Source organism: Tenrec ecaudatus, chromosome 9 (assembly GCF_050624435.1).
Source record: "Tenrec ecaudatus isolate mTenEca1 chromosome 9, mTenEca1.hap1, whole genome shotgun sequence".
Lineage (NCBI taxonomy): Eukaryota > Metazoa > Chordata > Mammalia > Afrosoricida > Tenrecidae > Tenrec > Tenrec ecaudatus.
Window position 1 is genome coordinate 55,347,715 of NC_134538.1, and position 18,011 is coordinate 55,365,725.

At 40.1% G+C, this 18,011-nt stretch overlaps 1 protein-coding gene across 1 annotated transcript in view; it reads right to left on the reverse strand.

The window, feature by feature from the left end:
• Positions 1-9,662: 9,662 nt before the first annotated feature.
• SUN3 (Sad1 and UNC84 domain containing 3) overlaps positions 9,663-18,011 on the reverse strand; it is a 45,446-nt gene continuing 37,097 nt past the window's right edge. The window contains exons 8-10 of the mRNA XM_075557311.1: positions 16,398-16,565; positions 13,117-13,209; positions 9,663-9,782 (exon numbers count right to left, since the gene is read on the reverse strand). Of these exons, the coding sequence (XP_075413426.1) occupies positions 9,663-9,782; positions 13,117-13,209; positions 16,398-16,565 (381 nt within the window). The remainder of the gene's footprint in view (positions 9,783-13,116; positions 13,210-16,397; positions 16,566-18,011) is intronic.

Genomic DNA, 18,011 nt, shown 5'->3' on the forward strand with positions numbered 1-18,011 from the left:
GTTTTTTGATCCATTCAATTGTTGATGAAATTTTCGGTTGTTTCCAAATCCTTGCAATTTTGAACTGTGCCGTGATGAACATTGGAGCACATATGTCTGGAAAAATGGGAAGAAGATGGCATCTCATTAGATTCACCCGTCCGGAGCTTCTGCTGCCAGACCAGAAAATTGGGAGGTAAGGTGAAGGAGACTGGGAGGTAGAGTCCTGAAATTAGAATCATGGTACTAGGGTCTGTCCTGACCCCACTTTTTTTCATTTCCACTCACAAAGCGAACTGAGAATGCACTAAATCACTCTAGGTTTGGTGTGCTGGGTTCATGGGCTATGGCTGAGCAGCTAACAGTGCCCTAGTTTGGCAATGAGTAGCGATTTCCTCAGGCTGATGCCCCCAAGGGGACCTAATCCCAGACACAAGGAGAACCTCTGAAAGCTACTCACAGGACCCCACACCAGATCTCCCCACTCCGTTAGCTACATTGAGCTTAGAACCTGGGGATCAAGTTGGAGGGGTGTCATAGATTTGGAACAATTGAAAAGACATAAGGAAATTTACCTGAGTCAGGTTGCAGTGTGGCAGAAAATAAGCAGATAGTCATAGTTCAGGGGGCGAATTCAGTTCCAGTTGGCTGAGAAGAAAACAACCTCTCTGATAAGCTGGATCTTCCCCTCTGGGGGTCAGTGTAACAGCCTCCAAATCAGGGCACTCCATTAGCCCAATATAAAAAATAGAGGAAACATATTTTCTCCATAAAAACCTGAAAATCCCAGGCTCATTGTTTAACTCCAAGACAACTGGTAGAATGAGTCCTTTAACATACATTAGCATAATAAGGGAGCCCTTGCTAAGGAATACCAGAAGTTAGCCAAGGAGCCCAGAGGCTTTCAATATAACAAAAACCCCTTGGAGCACGCCTCAGTTTCAGAATTACATAATTCAATTCCAACTGGCCTGGTGATGGGGAGAAGGGAACCAAACAAACCTATGGCCTATCATTTGGGCATCAGCAGTCCTGGGACAAGCTAGGACAACAAGCCCAGTGGCGGAAACTAGTATCAGCTTACAGAGATCCTACATAAAGCTGGGGAGCTGGGAAGGTCCTGCCTGTCCTCTGGCCCCCTGCTGCACTGCTGTATACAGCATAAGGCAGCTATACCAGTGAACCCTTATCTCCCCCCACTTTTTTCTTATCTCCCTTTCTTATCAGTGTTGTGTGTGTGTGTGTGATTCTTGACTTCTTTTCACGTTTCAGTCAATGCTATCTTGGGGACTTTTTTCTCTTTGTTGCCCTCTGGGTGGGGTTGTTCTATGTGGTGGTCTCTTATTTGTGCTCAGTGAGTGCTGTTCTTCTGTCCATACTGGGTTGGCAAGGATCTTTTGTAGGGTTGGGTTTCTTTTAATGTATTCTTTGAGTTTTTCCTTGCTTGGGAAGACTCTTACTTCTTGGTAGGTAATTTGGCTGGATAGAATATTCTTGAGTTTGTGTGTATTTTCCTTCAATTTTTGGAATATGTTACTGTACTCTGTCTTCTTCATAGTGTCTGCTGATAGGTCTAAGCATATTCGTATTTGGGAGCGTTTATATGTGATAGCTTGTTTTTTCGTAGCTGCTCTCATGATTTTCTCCTTTTCCTCAAAGTTGGATAGTTTGACTATTATGTGCCTTGGTGAGTTCTTTTTGGGATTCAGTCTAGCTGGTGTACTTTCAGCCTTCTGAATAGTTGCCTGGTTTTCATTCATTATGCCGGGGAAGTTTTCCTCCAAGATCTCTATTTTGTTCACATTTATTAAAGTCTGCTTGGCTGTCCTATAGGTCACTTGTGTGGTTCTTTGCCTCCTTCAGTCGATTGAAGTTTGTGAGTCTGCTACTGGTTTTTGTTATCTTGTCCCTAAGCTCCTGTATGTCCCTTTGGTGTATGGTCTTTATCTCCTCTATCATTTCATCCTTTTTCTCTATTGTTTCGCTCCTATCCTGTATGACTCCAAGCAACATTCTGAAAATTTCTTTCTGTGGCAGATCCAAGTCTGCTTCTTTTGTGCACGTTGTTAGTTTCAAGACACCGTCTGCCATTGCCTTTTGTTTATCCTGTTTTTTCATTGTGGTCGTTGGGGCTGGTTGCTGGTAGCTGTTTGCATTGCATTGTTTTAGAGGAGCCAGGTTCCATTTTCCAGAGAGTTGAAGAGCACTGGGCTCTTTCTGAGAGACTCTTAGGAATGCTTCTTCCAACTGCCTACAGCTGAGTGCACTATGGAAATGGCCTACTGCTTTATCCTCCTGTGGCTTCACTCTTCGCCTAGTCAACCAGTATTCTGTTATTTGGAAGGCAAGTTGGTTGGTCCTCTCAGAAGACGCTGGTTGGGTGGTTGTGGACCAATGAGGATGGTGTTGCACTGGGTGATCTCACAAGAAGCCGTGATGATGTGGTCCACAGCAGCTTGAGGCACCACAGAGAGTGTGCGGGGTGCCTGCTGAAAAAGGAGTCACAGAAATCAGGAGGAAGGTGGGTGGGATTTCCCCAGCCACGTGTTAAGCACTACAGATGGTGGTGGGTGGAATTTCCCCCATAAGTTGGTCAGGATTTCCCTGCAGGAAGGCAGGTCAGATTTCCCCAGCCTTGGGTTGCGCTGCAGAGGGTGGAGCTCTCCCAGCCGGTGGAGGGCAGGTTTAAGTGCTCTAGGCTAAGGGTAGTGGCTTGGATGTGGGCAGTGGCATGTGAGATAAAAGGGAAGAGAAACAGAAAAAAAAAACAGCTGAGACTGTGGGAGAGAAGCGATAGAAATAAAAGTAACAATATAGCTGATCCCCAACTCTTTGCTATGGGGCTGGAGGGGTTTAAACCTTTCCCGGAGGCAGCAAGCTGTGGCTCTGTTGAGATAAAGCCCCTTCCCTGGCTCCAAATGCTCCAGGCTCTGGCCAGACAGTGGTGGGGCTATGTTTAGACCCTAGCCAGCCCCTACTGCCATAAGCCAAAGCCCCAACTCCTCAAAACCTAGTGGATCTGTGCCTACTTATCTTTATGATGCTCCTCCTGTGACCTGGCAGTATGGAATTTCCCTCTTAGTAACTCTCCTGTGCTGATTTTTATGGAGTCCCTCTGGAATGTGTTAGTCGCTAGCTTGCCGGAAGTCTGTCAAGATGCCTTTTTCGCCTTCTGATTCTGGGTTTATTTTGTGGCTCATATTCTCAGTGTTGAATGTGCTAGATTATGACATGGATTTTTATTTTTTTCTTCCTTTAGCAAGTGTATGTTGATTGTTATAAAATGTCCTTTGACTTTAGCTTTTTTTTTCGCTGTCTCAAAGATTTTGGCAGGCTGTGGTTTTGTACTTTCTTTGAAGGTTTTTTTTTTCAAATTTATTTAATCTTTTCTTTGATCTGCTACCCAGACATTTTTAAGTAGTATGTTCTGTGTCCATGAAATTGATTTTTTGCCTTTGTTCTTAACTTTTTCTGAAATTTTATTGAGATATGATTCACATATCATACTTTCATAATTTAGTTGTATTTTAAAAGAATTATATATACATCACCACAATCAGTTTCAGAACATCTTTCCTCCTTTTATATTCATGATTTGCTCATTTCCCTCTAACCCTCCACCCACTGTATCCCCAATAAATCATTATGCCCATTATTGTCTCTCTACACCCACCTATCTTATGCTTTATATTTTGGAAAATACACCCCAAAACCGAAAATAGTAAATATATTTTAAAACAAAAAAGAAAGGACCAACAGCGATGTTAAAATCAACTAGAGGAAAAAACCCACTGTTGAGAAAAAAGTAGGAAATATAGAAAACTAGAATAGATCCAAAATGGGTCAAAAGGGATATCAAATGGCCAGGTAGCTCATTTAACCCAATTGCATGTGCAATAATTGAGTTTACAATTGTCTCTGTGAAATAGCGAGGTTATTCTCCATCCTTGACTGTGGTCAGAAGGGATCCACCAGAGGCTTAATCTATATGGGTAAGGTGCAGATGGATTTTGGACTCCCTCGCCATCCATAGCCTTTTGAAAATGATGTGTTCACAATTTAACTCTGATACCTTTCCCTCCTTTGGATTTTGTTCTTTATCATCCTTCGATCACACAGTCCAGCATGCTTCTTCCATGCCCACTTAATTGACATTCACTTAAATGGCTGTTTGATTGGATAGAGGCCTTTAAGATCACAGAACGTTTCTTTTTGATAGACAGGCACCATCTTCTTTCTTCACACTTTGCACAGTGCCCATACGTTTAGTGATCTCTTCACAAGGGCAAGCATCAAGAAGGGGTATGTCATAGGAACTAGTTATTCTTGAATTGGAGCTAAAATTCTATGAGAACCCAAAATGCATTCACTTGTCTATGGATTATGTATATCTCTGATTTACTATAGAGGCCACATTAGCCTTTTGTGACAGAGAACATTATCAATCATCCCCCTGCGCTAGAATGTAATTCTATTGATAGTGTCATTAATTTATCCAATGGCATAGAATTTAACATACTGTTGAGAAAAGGAAGTTATGCAAGTATACGCTAGTAATGAACTACAATCCATGAATTGTTGATTTGTATAGATTGAACTCTTAAATGAGCACTGTTTAAATTGACCATGGGAGTTGGTGAGGGGGAAATTTGTAGTAACATTTATTCATGAGAGCAGACCCTTTACTATCAGATGAATACATGTCATAATACAGCAAGGAGGGAATTAAAATAGTAAATATATGGTGGGTTTGAGCCACCTTTAATAGGGAACCCACAAAGCAAGGGATCCAACAATTGCCAATTCCACAGTCTTTGAGTGTCAGTTATGTGTTTCTTCTCACACCAGGGGTATCAGTCTTGAGTCCAATGGTTACAGGTAATTTTGAGGTAAAGCCCAGATCCCCATTGAATTTTTCTGGTGTGACCCATGAGGTATGCCTTGTTCCCCAAGAGGACAGAGTCTAAGGTCACCACAATTCATAGTACACAGCCTGGGTCACTAATAGCTGAGTGAAAAATAGGTCAAAATTGCCTTACCAGGAACTTAGTAGTAGGCTTATTCTCCCTTTGAAACATATATAATTATTGTGTCCCTTCCCAGTGTGAAGATGCTCCTACCATTTACCCACCAACAGAAGTGTAAATGCCTCCTCTGAAACCTAGATGCTCCCCTCCCCTGATCTTGACCTGACTTTCTAGTAAAGTTCCCTTCTCCCTCCTGTGGGATTGTCTTTTGATTTGATGTGATTTGTGAGGTGATTTTGATTTTATCCCATCTAATAATTTTTGATTGTTTGTTGAAGATCAGTTGCTGTAGATAGATGCCTATACTTGTGGATTTTCTCTTCTGTTCCATTGGTCTATGTATGTATCATTGGACCGGTACCAGGCTGCTTTGACTACTGTAGCTGTGTAGTAGGTTGTTAGGTCAGATGGTATGAAGTCTTCTACTTTGTACTGCAATTAGTATTTTATTGGGACTTTAAGCTTTGCCCAGGAGTTCAATCACTGATGTGGGCAAGAGAAATTTGTGTTTCAGGACCTGGAACAGTCGAGCAGCTGTACTCAGTATTTAAGGGAGGAGGCTGATTCCTCCTGGATGGGTACTTGTGGTCGCTGGAATATGTTTATGCTTTTCAATGCCTTGGGGGTGAAGGGGTTAATGGAATGGCAAGATATGGAGAAGTTTCTCCTGGTGGTCTTGGGATTAATGGGTGTGAATGGGATGGGGTTCATATCTTCCAAGAATTAGGGGTTTCTGAGAAGGAATGGGTAGGGGGTCGCAGGGCTGTGCCCTGGTCTTAAGATGTCATGGAGGGAAGAGGTGAAGAATGATGTGTCCCAGGAAGCAGGCTATCTCTCTGAAATGCCTGAGGCGGTCTAGGGTAATCTAAATGAGATGTTAGCTAAGAGATGGGAGTGTTGCTAACTTGGGGATTGAAGTGGTGAGGGCAAAAAAGGATTTTTAAAAGATCACCATCAGGTGCGCAAGTACTGATCAAGAAGGAATTATTAGAATAGTGGAAGACTTTGTTTTAAAGATAATATAGAAAGAACATATAACAACAAAAGAAGAGCTGGTGTTTAAACTTCTTCCTGCAGGACAGACAGAGATCTTTTGAGCAGTTGGAGGCAGTGCCTGGAGGTGGGTGGCTCTACAGTTTTGGTCTTTTAGGATGGTGGGGCATTAGCTAGTGTGTTGGATCTGATGACCAACTCAGCTGAAAGACCTGCATTCTTTTAGATTTAGGCTAATTATCTTAAAGGCACAGACCTAATTTTAAATTAGGTCTGAGGGAATGGGGTTCACTCTTTTCAGATGATAAAGGGGATGGGGAAAGGGAAGAGGGAGTTGCAACACATGTGTTGCATTGGGGACTTGGAGGAGGGTGGGGGCAATGAGGATATCAGAGCAGGGGGAAAATTGGAAAAGTTAAGCTTGGGTCCTAATTATGTGTGCAACAAGAGGCTCCTGCAGAGTTATCTCCTGGAGGCCAGGCAGGCAAGAGACTCCGTTGGCTGTTATCCCAGAGATTGGAAAAAATCAGCTGTGTTGGCCACAAGTAGAGGTCGCCAGCAAACCTAGAGCCTGTGACAAAGGGAGATCTGTTGGTATGTGTTGCTGTTCTTTCACCTTTTCTTCTTCCTGTACTCATTGTTATTCATGCAATTCTTTTTAGTGGCAAAGAGATACACAAAGGTATCCTTTCTAGTGGACCTTCTCTGGAAGTTGCGGAGCAGATCTTCCGGTGCTTGTTTTCTGACAGCCGTCTTGGTGACCTGTGTTCTTTGTATTCTTGATTTCTAATTTTACAGTGTTGTGGTCTGAGAATATGGGTGGTAGAATCACAATGTTTTTAAGTTTGTTAAAGCTTGTTTTGTGGCCTATCATAGGTCTATGCTGGAGAATGTTGTGTGTGCACTGGAGAAGAAAGTATGTTGTACAATTGTTGGGTGGTGTACTCTGTATATGTCTAGGATGTCTGGTTGATTGGTTGTATTGTTTAGTTCTTATGTGTCTTTATTGCATTTCTTCTTGATGGTCTAACATTTTATTTGCCTTGAAGTCTATTTTTTTTGCCTTGATGTCTATTTTATCAACAATTAATAATGCCAAAACTGCTTTTTTTTTTGGCCTGTGTTAAGCTTGGTAAAATTTTCTCCATTCTTTGATGATTCCTGCATCATTCACTTTTTTGCCTATAAAATCTTTCAAGATGGTAATTCGAGGCTTGGATTTTTTTCTTGAATTATTTTAGTTTAAAATATGCTGTGTAATCTTCAGGTAAACCTGCTTCACAAGACTTCATTAGAGTTTTGAAGAGCGAGAATGTTATTTTGAGAAGAAGGGGTGTCTGACTCAAACCATGATATTTCCTATCGCATCAAATGCATGTGGAATTATTAGGACACTGAGTAAGGAGGACCATAGAAGAGTCAATACATTTGAATTGTGGTGCAGAAGGAGTTTTGAAAGTACCATGGCTGCTAAAAGTATAAATCAATCTGTGTTGGAAGAAGTTAGGCCAGAGTTCTCCAGGAAGGCAAGGATGGCAAGATTTCAACTTACATATGTTGGACATATTGCCAGGAGAGACAAGTTGGAAATGGACATCACGTTTGGTAAAGTGGAAGGGCAACAAAAAAGAGGAAGGCCCTCAACAATATGGATTGACACGGGGGCTACATCACTGGGCTCAGGCACAGGAACAATTGTGAGGATGACACAGGACTGTTCATTCTGCTGTACTTAGAATCACGATGGCTCAGAGCTGATTTGATGGCTAATAACGCAGTAGCACAGTGATGAAAGAACTAGCTTCTACTTGAAATATTTGAACCCACCAGCCACTCCAGGTGAAATTGATGAGACCGTCTGTTTCCATAAAGATTCATAGCTTTTGAAACTATCGGGCAGTTATCCTCTATCATACAGGGTTTCTGGGAGTCATTATCAACTCATTGGTAGTGGGTCTGGTTTGGGATTAGTTTCAGCCATTAAAATGTGTGTGTGTGTGTAATATACTTGTGTATGTGTACAAACACATATACAGAATAATTAATCTTCATGAACCAGAATCCAACTTCAATGATCAATTCATGGCCAATCTTTATCATTGATACTCCCACCCATATCCTCATTATTTTGAAATACATCCTAGATAGATCATTTGACATGAAAATAATTAATATGTGTATTATGAAAGATAAGATTTCTTTTTATAAATAAGATCACAATTATTTTATCACCCAGCAGTCTTGTTGCAGTTGAGTCCCTTGGGTGATGGAAAAAGTAAATGCACTCAACTATAACTGAAAGGTTTGAAATCCAAGTCTACCAAGGGACACCCCAGAAGAAAAACCTTGTGATTTGCTTTCACAAAATATGCCCTAAAAACCCTATCAGGTTCAGTTCTACTTAGCGACACATGGAATCACCATGACCATGATCACTTTAAAAGTGTTTTTAGCAAAAATTAATATCTCATAATTGCCTGATTATGACAAGTATGAATTTTGTTGAGAGCGATTAAATTTTATAATTGGACACTTTAGGAAGAAATACTGTAATATAGTTGACTTTTCTTATTCAGTTATATATTCCAAAGATTGTAATATCTAGAAATACAGTTGAATAATACCATCTTCTTCTAAATAGTTTCACTGTTCAGCACAACATGATTCAGCTTCAAAATCTGTGAACCTAACTTATTGCCATCGAGTTGATACCAACTCATGACCTTAAAGGACGGGGTAGAACTTCCCTGTGAGTTTCTGAGACTAACTCTTTACAGGAGTAGAAAGCCCTTTCTATCGCCCATGGAGTGACTGGTGGTTTCGAACTGCTGATGTTGGGGATCAACTTATAGCCACTACATCATAGTGAATTTGTTTTCATATTTATTAGTAAAATCCATTCAATTTGTGAGTGTGTGTGTGGGTAGTAAGTATGAAACACATTGAGGTTTCCTTTCCACATCCAATTTTTGGCCATGTGATGCTGTGCAGTAAAAGGAATAAGAAAATGTGGATATTCTTGGCTTGCAGACATGACCTCCAACAGAAGCTGTTCTGAGGCAGACTAGCATAAGAAACTCCATTTTTGTAAGCTGCTAAGTAACTTGCCCGTTCCTCCCTCCCACATTAGAAAGTTGACTGCTTGTTGACTTGCCCATTCTCCCTCCCATTATGGGAAAGTCTCTGCTGGTAATTAATTTTAGAATTTACTCCCATGTTCCCAGGTTCTAAACAGTACAATTAGTTTTGACTATTCTTCAATATATAGTTTGTTCTGATTCAATATTGTTCCCTTTGATGTTGTAATCTGAATGGTGTAGTTAATCTTATCATGATAACCAGAAAGTTACAATAAAATTTTGTTATGGTAACTAGGATGTTCTAATTAATTTTGGTATTGTTTCTTTTATGATAAGAAATGTACCTTGTAATGTACGCTTACTCTTCTTGAAGTTACAATTAATCCATTAATTTTGCTTTCTGCTTCTGTACGTGCTTGCTTGAACTCTAGACAGGTGATGAATGAGGTTTTCGGCCTTAAAGACGGGCTGAAATGTGGACTTGGGACTGCAATCAAAGAATCGCTTTCAGATTCTAGCAGTCTGGTTATAACCGAATAAAGACTCTTCTAAGTTTTCAATATATTATAGTTTCTGTCATTTATTAGATGTGGTTAACCGGGTTTCCATGAACTCTGAATCTATATAAACAAGTGTAGTTTGGGTGCCCCCAGTTGCTGAGGATTTTCAGTTTCACACATAACAAAGATTCAGAAGCTTCATGCTGAAAATCAAGAAAAGATCAATTAAATGCCTTGAAAAGAAAGTAATCTTTTAGATCGAATTGTGCACTCTTTAAAGATAATTGAGTTTAAATCCCTGTGCAATGGAATGCAACTTTGTTTGGGGAAACAGCAGTTTCCTTTGTAGATTTTCCAGGTAACAAACCATACCGGAGTTGAGTACTTCTTAAACCTAATCTACCCTGCATATCTTATAGCCCAGAAGAGCAGACATGAGGACAGTCACACACATGAAGGAAGACAAAGTAGCCAAGGAACACCAAAGAGTGCCAACGTTCACTAGAAACTAGGAGAGAGGCATGGAATAATTCATCTCTTTGAGACCCAAATTTGAACTTCTAACCTCCAAAACTGCAAGAAAGTAAGTTTCTGTTTTTTAAAGCCACCCAGTTTGTGGTATTTTGTTATACGAGCTAAGTAACTGAGATACGACCTCAAGGAATCCCTGTGAATGTTGGGGATAAAGAGAATGAAAACTTGCTTCTTTCCAGCACAAATAATTTGAAATACTTCATTAGTGGATGAGGAAAAAATACTGGAAGTAGAGAGTCCAAAACAAACAAACAAATATAGGACAGGACAAAATGAAATAGAGGGGAGGAAGGTAATACAGCTCTCTGGATATCCAAGTCCCTCATCTGTGCAGCCATCGGGACCCATGGTTGCTTTGCTCGGTATGCCAGGGATGAGGAAATGCACAGAGTCCTTGTGTATGCGAGAAAGAGCAGTAGAGAGAAAACACATCGCTAAAGTCAAATACAAGACACATATGACCATTGCATATCATAAAATATATACTCCAAAAAGAAACTCCGTAAGTACATTCATTTATAACACATATTTTTTACAGTTTGGATTTTCTTATGGATGGCTGCAAAGGTCCACTAAATTCTTGTTTTTACATGATATAAAGTGCATTCTATATCTCCTCAGATACTTCCTATGCAAAGGAGAAACAATAAAACCATTTTACACCAGTTATTGAATTTTAGAGGTTTATAAGTTAATTGGAATTCACCATTTGACTAGGAAAAGAAGTTTTTCTTATATTTCTAGTTTAAATACTGATGGAATCTTATATTATCTATCATCTTACGCCCTTTAACCAAGGACGATGCAATAATGACTATGATGGCTGCATCGTGCTTTTACTTGGCTGGGCCGCTGTTCTCTGCTTTGGGAGTGGTCGTGCCAGCCCTCAGGATTAGACCTACTACGTATAATCAGTCAGGTGAAAAGGAGGTTCCTCGCGTATGGTGTGTCCTACAAGGCGGTACCCCCCATCCCAGAAAAAACAAAAGGAAACATGCTTCGTTGGGTGTAGCTTTTGTACTACACATTTTTCATGCCAGGCAAGCATCCAGCAACTTTCTCTGAGTTAGTGAACCCAGTGGTGTTGCCTGGGAAAGTTCTCTCTGGTCACAGTGAATTCTTTCGTAAAAGCAGTTTCACTGGAACTTCAGTTTTGGGGATGGCTGATTTAAGAGAACAGCACGTGGCTGTGAAATTTTGTTTCCTGCTCAGGGCAAATGCCACAGAAACTGTTGTGATGTTGAACACAGTTTACAAGGACAGCACTATGGGAAAAACTCAAGTGTACAATTGTTTTTCTCATTTCAAAAAAGGTGAAATGTCAATTGATGACAAACCTTGTTCTGGACATCCTTCAACTTCTTGAATGGGTAAAATGTCAACAAAATTTATGCACTAGCGCTGGAAGACCAGAGATGGACCATTGGAGAGATGGGGGAAGTTATCTAAACTGTTTGAAGCTGTCTCAGTGAATTTTAACAGAAGATTTGGGAGTGAGAAGAGTCCCTGTGAAATGTGTGCTTCAGGTTCTGACAGACCAGGAAAAATAACATTGAGAGGAAACATGCTGTGATTTGGAAGAATAGCACAGAAGCAACATGGATTTTTTTCCTCCAAGGTCATTATTGGTGACAAGATGTAGTGCAATTCTTATGACCCTGAAAGCAAACATCAATCAAGCCAGCGGAAGACACCATCATCACCTTGCCCCCCCCCCCCCGAAGCTCGACAAGTGAAATCAAAGATCCAGATGATAATCATGTGGGTTTTCTTTTGTTAAGTGAGAGGTATAGTGTGTTTGGATGTGGTTCCACCGGGTCAGACTGAATCAAGCTTTCTATTTAGAGGTTCTGAGAAGATTGCATAACAGTGTGCAATAAAGAAGGCCTGATTTGTGGCAGACAGGGGACTGGTTTTGCCACCACGACAATACTCCTGCTCACACAGCCATCTCAGTGCGCCACTTTTGGGCAAAAAACAGCATGCCTCTCTTGCCCCATGCACCTTACTCACCTGACCTCACTCCATGTGACTTCTTTTTGTTTCTGTGAATGAAGAGAGGCATGAAAAGATAGCGATTTGAAGACATGAAAGAAGTAAAGAAAAAAAATGGAGGAGGTGCTGTCTGCCATCCAAACAGATGAGTTTGAAAAATGTTTCCAAATACGCTTTTTAGGGAAAATCCATTTTTGGGAGTGGGTACTCCCCTCGTATATTGAATTTATATGGATGCATGGGAAAGCTCTCGCTCTCTCTTTTTTTGCTCACTCAAGATTCTGCTTGCTCTCTCTCTCTTTTTTTTTGCTCACTCAAGATTCTGTGTCTGGCTCACATTTGACCTGTGCTTCTTGGGTCCTCAGCAGAGAGCCTACTGTATTGCCTGTCCACCTTGGGATTTATTAGCCTCTATAGCCTGAGAATCATCAGCCTATGTGTCAGTTAGGAGAAACCTCTGACCTGCTGTCTAATCCCTCAGACTTGGAACTCACCAATCTCTACAATGGTTTGAGCCATTTCTGTGAGATAAATCTTTCTCTAGACAAAAGGCCTTCAAAATTTTTGTGGGGGGAAAACACTATTAAATTTTAATCAAATATTTTTTATTTTATGCCAACATTTTAAAGCTCCCCTGTTTGTAATCTTCACTTATTTTGCTTCTCTAGAGAGCCCACCCTAAGACAGTGACTATCAAATGTTTATATCAAAGGGAGGATATAGGTATGGACTGAAAAATGGAATATATAAAGCGATGTGATAGCATATGAGGAATTTGACTTAAGGCTCTTTTCATACTTGGTTGTCTTTTGCATAAAAATCTTAATTGGAGCTAAGGATCCAGCACCTAGTGTTACTTAGTTATCATCTTCTATTGAGTTCAGATAAGCAATTCTTATTAACTCAAACGTTGGTCATAATTATTTTCACACATCACTTTCCACCAAGCAACACATCCCTCCCTCCAAGTGATGGAGCCCATTCATATCTGCACCGCACCCTCATTACCTGGAGCTCAAAGGTTTGCACAGTGGTTTCTTGTTTGTTATATATAAACTGGCCTAGGAAAATTTCTTCTCCATTACATTCTTTTGAGATGCCCTATAAAGAAAGCAATAGGCATGTAGGTTATCATGAGTAGATGAGTGACATGTTGTCTGTTGAAGTAATAACCATTTACCAGACACCTTTGCATTGTCAGGAATGATCTCAGATTGACTGCAAGGCTGACATAGAAAGGTAAGGCAATTCTCATCATTAACTTAGACTAATAACTATATTTGCATTAGGGCATATTTCCAGGTGAACAGAAAAGAAAATAATGATTCATATATTGATCTAATGGTCTCCAAAGTGAGGCACATTTAATCCAATTGATGGATTTTTTTTATTACTTAAGGTCACATTTGGACTCTTTTTGTTTTGTTTTTTAATCATTTTATTGGAGGCTCGTACAACTCATCACAATTCATACATCCATCCATTGTGGCAAGCACATTTGTACATTTGTTGCCATCATCATTCTCAAAACATCAATTGAGGGATCTTTATCACAAAAGTAACTAACTCCCTCATGAAATTGTTGACTGGCAGAAAAAAGGAGAGTTGTATTTCAGAACGAAAATAGTAGTGTTTTGTGCTTTATACTCTTCTTATCCACCTTTTAAAATAGAAGATTTTTGAGGGAAGAATATGCTAATAGGAATTATTTTATTTTGTGAAACTAATTGATTATTTGCTCAAAACTCAATTGCCTTGAATTGGTTCTGACTCATAGTAAGTGACATTATGGGCAGGGTGGAACTGCCCCTATGTGTTTCCAAGGCTGCAAATCTTTGCAAAACAGAACGTTCCATCTTTCTCCCCAGAGCAGCTGGTGCTTCTGAACCAGCAGCTTTGTGGGTAGCAGCCCAATGCACAGCTGACTATGCTGCCAGAATCCATTCAGTGTACTGTTAGGCACCAGCAAGGACTGTAACAGAGAGGCTAAGGCCATTCGTTTATAATGAAAATAGTACTATTTATAATATATCTTTAATTTTAAAAATAAATATGCTGTCATTAAACAATGCATCCCTAATTATATGCATAAAAGGATGCTAATTTTACATATATCCCCTATGGTTTATACATTCTTATATAAACATAAATGAAGAAACAGTTTTTATTACGAAAGAATTCGGCCTGATGTTTTCGCCCCTCTGAAATGATGATCAAACCTGTGCACATCAGCAGTTCACTAGATTAGCTACTAACTGAAAGTTTGGGAGATTCAAGGCATCCCAAGGTACCTTGGTAATCTTTTTTCTGAAAAGCTGCGACTCTGATAATCTGTGGAGTACAGTTTTATTCTCTTGCACGTGGCTGCCATGAATTGGAATTGAGATTGATTAGCTAGAAACTTGCTTGGTTTTTCTGAACCTCAGAATTTTCAGAAATACTTATATCTGATAGTGGTGGTTGGCATCAAAAGGGAGGAATCCCCTTTGTTTTTCAGCTCCCAAACTGGGGAGTTTTAGTACTTTGATTATACACAAGATGTATTGATTAATTATGTATAATAACAATTCCTCCTTTAGGAAAAAAAACACACAAATGGGATAGGAGAAGGCATTTAGATCAAAGCCTACAGGGGGAAAATTGCAATGCAGAGGCAGTGGGTTTTAATTTACTGTGGATTTTCTAGTCAAAATCTCTACCTCCCACTGAATAGCCTTTCCCTGCATGAGTATAAAAAGAAGATGGGGTGGAAATACTGATAGGATTCACCTGTGAGTAATTGTGAACAGGGTACCCTGGAGTGCTATCCTGCTTTATAGAAAACGAGCCCTCTGAGAAGCAGGAAGGCTCCTTATTAGCAAGAGCCAGAAGAGGAGTGCATCCTTTGGACCTAAGATTCCTGCACAGGGAATCTCCTGGATCCAGATGGCAGCTACACTGTCAGAGGAGCAGCAGCAGAACCAGGGGCCAGAGCACAGAACAGAGTGATGGGCTTCCTAACCCTGGAGCAAGTTAAAATGAGTGCATTTGGCATACCACAGACTATTACTCAGCAACGAAACAATTGAAATAACAAAGCATGCTGCAACATGAATGCACCTTGAAAACATTGTTAGGTTAAAAAAATCAGTTGCAAAGGACCACAAAGTATATTGTCCCATATATGTGAAATATATTGAAAGTATATTAATGGCAATTGAAGGCGGCTTGAGTGACACAAACAAGGACATGCTAAATTACGAATCAAAATACCCAGAAGTACTTCATTTTCCATAGAAGAGTACTGTTATCTATCTAATAGTAGATAATAATCAAGACTGAAAAATCAAGAATAGCACTAATAGCAAACATAGTCAAGTACCCCAAATAAACAGCTAAAATCGTTGTAGGAGAATGCTTGTGTAGATTGAACATTGGGAAGGACTTCAGTATCAAAATATTTTATTTTTTATTGTTTGTTTATAAAATTTTGATATGGTGTTTGAATTAGTGTCAGTATTAATTTTTAATTGTGGCCAAAATATACACCAAAAAAAATCTCCTAAGCAACAAATTCTACATGTGTAATTCAGTACCATTGGTTATACTCTTCCTGTTGTGCAACAATTAATGATATCGTAGACTCAACCCTAACCAAAGAAAAAATTATTTTTCTTTCACCCATGGTAACCATTGGTCAACTTCGGTTTCTTTTATTTTTTAGTAGTTTTCTTAATATAATATTCACATATCATATAATTCCATATAGAAGTCACATTGAAAGTTTTATATACATTATCACAATCAGTTCTAGTGCTCCCTATCCCCTCCTACATTCATTGTTTGCTCCCCAATTTCCCTTAACTTCCCACCCTCTGTCCTCAATAAACTATTGCATCAGTTATTATCTCTATGTATCTACTCTTTTTGCGCTTCATAAATTGGGAATCCTAATAGAACAGTTTAAAAAATGGAACAAAAAGACATATATATATAATACATATAAAAGACCACCAATAATACTTAAAAAGCCAGAGAAATTCTGTTGTGGAACCAGCGATAAATATGAGTCTAGAGAAAATAACGGTTGGATCAAGAGGGAGTTCAACTGACCAAGTATCATAATAAATAATGCTTCAATGGAAGACCAACTGCCTCATTTTGAAAATGAGAAAAGGGAGGTCTAACAAATTGACTTTCTCTCAGTGATAGAAAAATTCATCTATGTAGTTGATAACCCAGCTCCTAATTCCTAGACAACCAACTTCTAGTGTAACGTCTTCTTTCTAGCAATTTAGAGAGCATCTCACATAAATAGCAAATTCCTTGGGTGCACTGGAGATGTTTCCTGACGGAGAAACCCTCAGTGAGATGTGCTCCACAGTCACAGCAGTCGGTACGATCCTCCTGGCAAGCTTGATGAGGGTATGGCCCTGAGAGCCTGGAAAGGCCCAGCACTTGCCAGGATGGACATCTGGCTGGAAAGAAAACACAAAGTCAATCTCTTACTGAAATCTGCCGACCCACTCCTGTAATGTTTGTCCCTAAATAATTACTTAATGCTGGTCTGGCAGTGAAGACACTGTAGGATAGATACCAAGCAAGAAAATATTCACGGAACATTTAGGCTTAATGAAAAAGAACCTGTTTTTTCTCCTTCCATCGGTCAAAGCACTTTTTAATAAGTATATTTTCTTTCATTGCTCTAACTAGTCAGCTGCTAGAGGAGTGGCAGCAGGTACCAGGATGATGGTGGTGGCAGGGATAATGGTGATGGTGGTGGATGAGAGCGTGGCCATGGTAGCGATAGTGACAACAGTTATCGTCGTCGTGAAGGTAATGGAGGGGGTGGTGACATTAGTGGTGGTGATGAAAACGGTAGTGAGGATTGTAGTGGAATCCAATTGTAATGGAATGATTGTGATGGGATCCAATAGTGGCAACGGTAGTAGTGTTCACGGCAGCAGTGTCCGTCATGGTAGTGATAGGCACGATGATGGTGGAGGTGCTGCAGCTGGTGGTGAAGAAGAATGATGTTCAGTGAACAGTCAGAACTATTCAGCAAGCAAGTCAACGCTGAATCACAAAATAGGCAACATCGACCTATCAGGAGGGAAAGGCTGACACGCTCTGAGAGTGAACCGTGCTCCTGACTTATTCTGATCTGAATCTGCTCTGAAGCAGCAGTCGACGACTGCATTGTTTGTTTGAAACTGTTTAGCAGCTCTGTAAAGACTGAACGAAGCAAAGTGTGCATCTCAGTTTAGTCCATATTGGGAGAAAGAGGGGGAGGGTAGGGGGTAAGCAAAGAGATCGGGGCTCAAGTGGGCAACGGAAACAAACATCAGAACACTGAGGGCGAGGTGAAGCAGTATAAAGAAACGTTCTTTGGGACAGTGGACCATTTAGCAATATCATGGCACCCTGGGGAATGTAGACAGCCATAAAAACACCCTGGGCAAGGCGCTACTTAGATACAAAGGACGTAAGAAAATCTGAGTCTTTCCATTCAGATTTAGCTCTCTGCGTAAATACACCTCTACTATCATCTCATATGCTGTACATTGTGGAAAGAACTTTGTAGCACAGAGCCGATTTCCAAAAAACCCAAGGGGTGTTTGGGTTTGGTTTGCTTGCTTCCTATGGCTTTTGATTAGGGTTTTGCTTGTTTTCCTTCACTTTCCCCCTTTGTTTTCTTTCTTTATCTTTATAACTTCTGTGATTGAAACAAGCTTCCGACATACAATAGCTGAATACAAGCTAGTAGAAGAGAAACTTCAGCTATTAGAAATATCAAGTAATTCCGTCAGCAAAAGCAGTTAGAAGTAACTAGCTGGTGTTCCAAAACATTTCACATTAGAAGGCCCTGGGCAGAGTGGGAGAAAAATGTAGAACAAAACTCAAACTCCTAAAAGTCCAGGTTT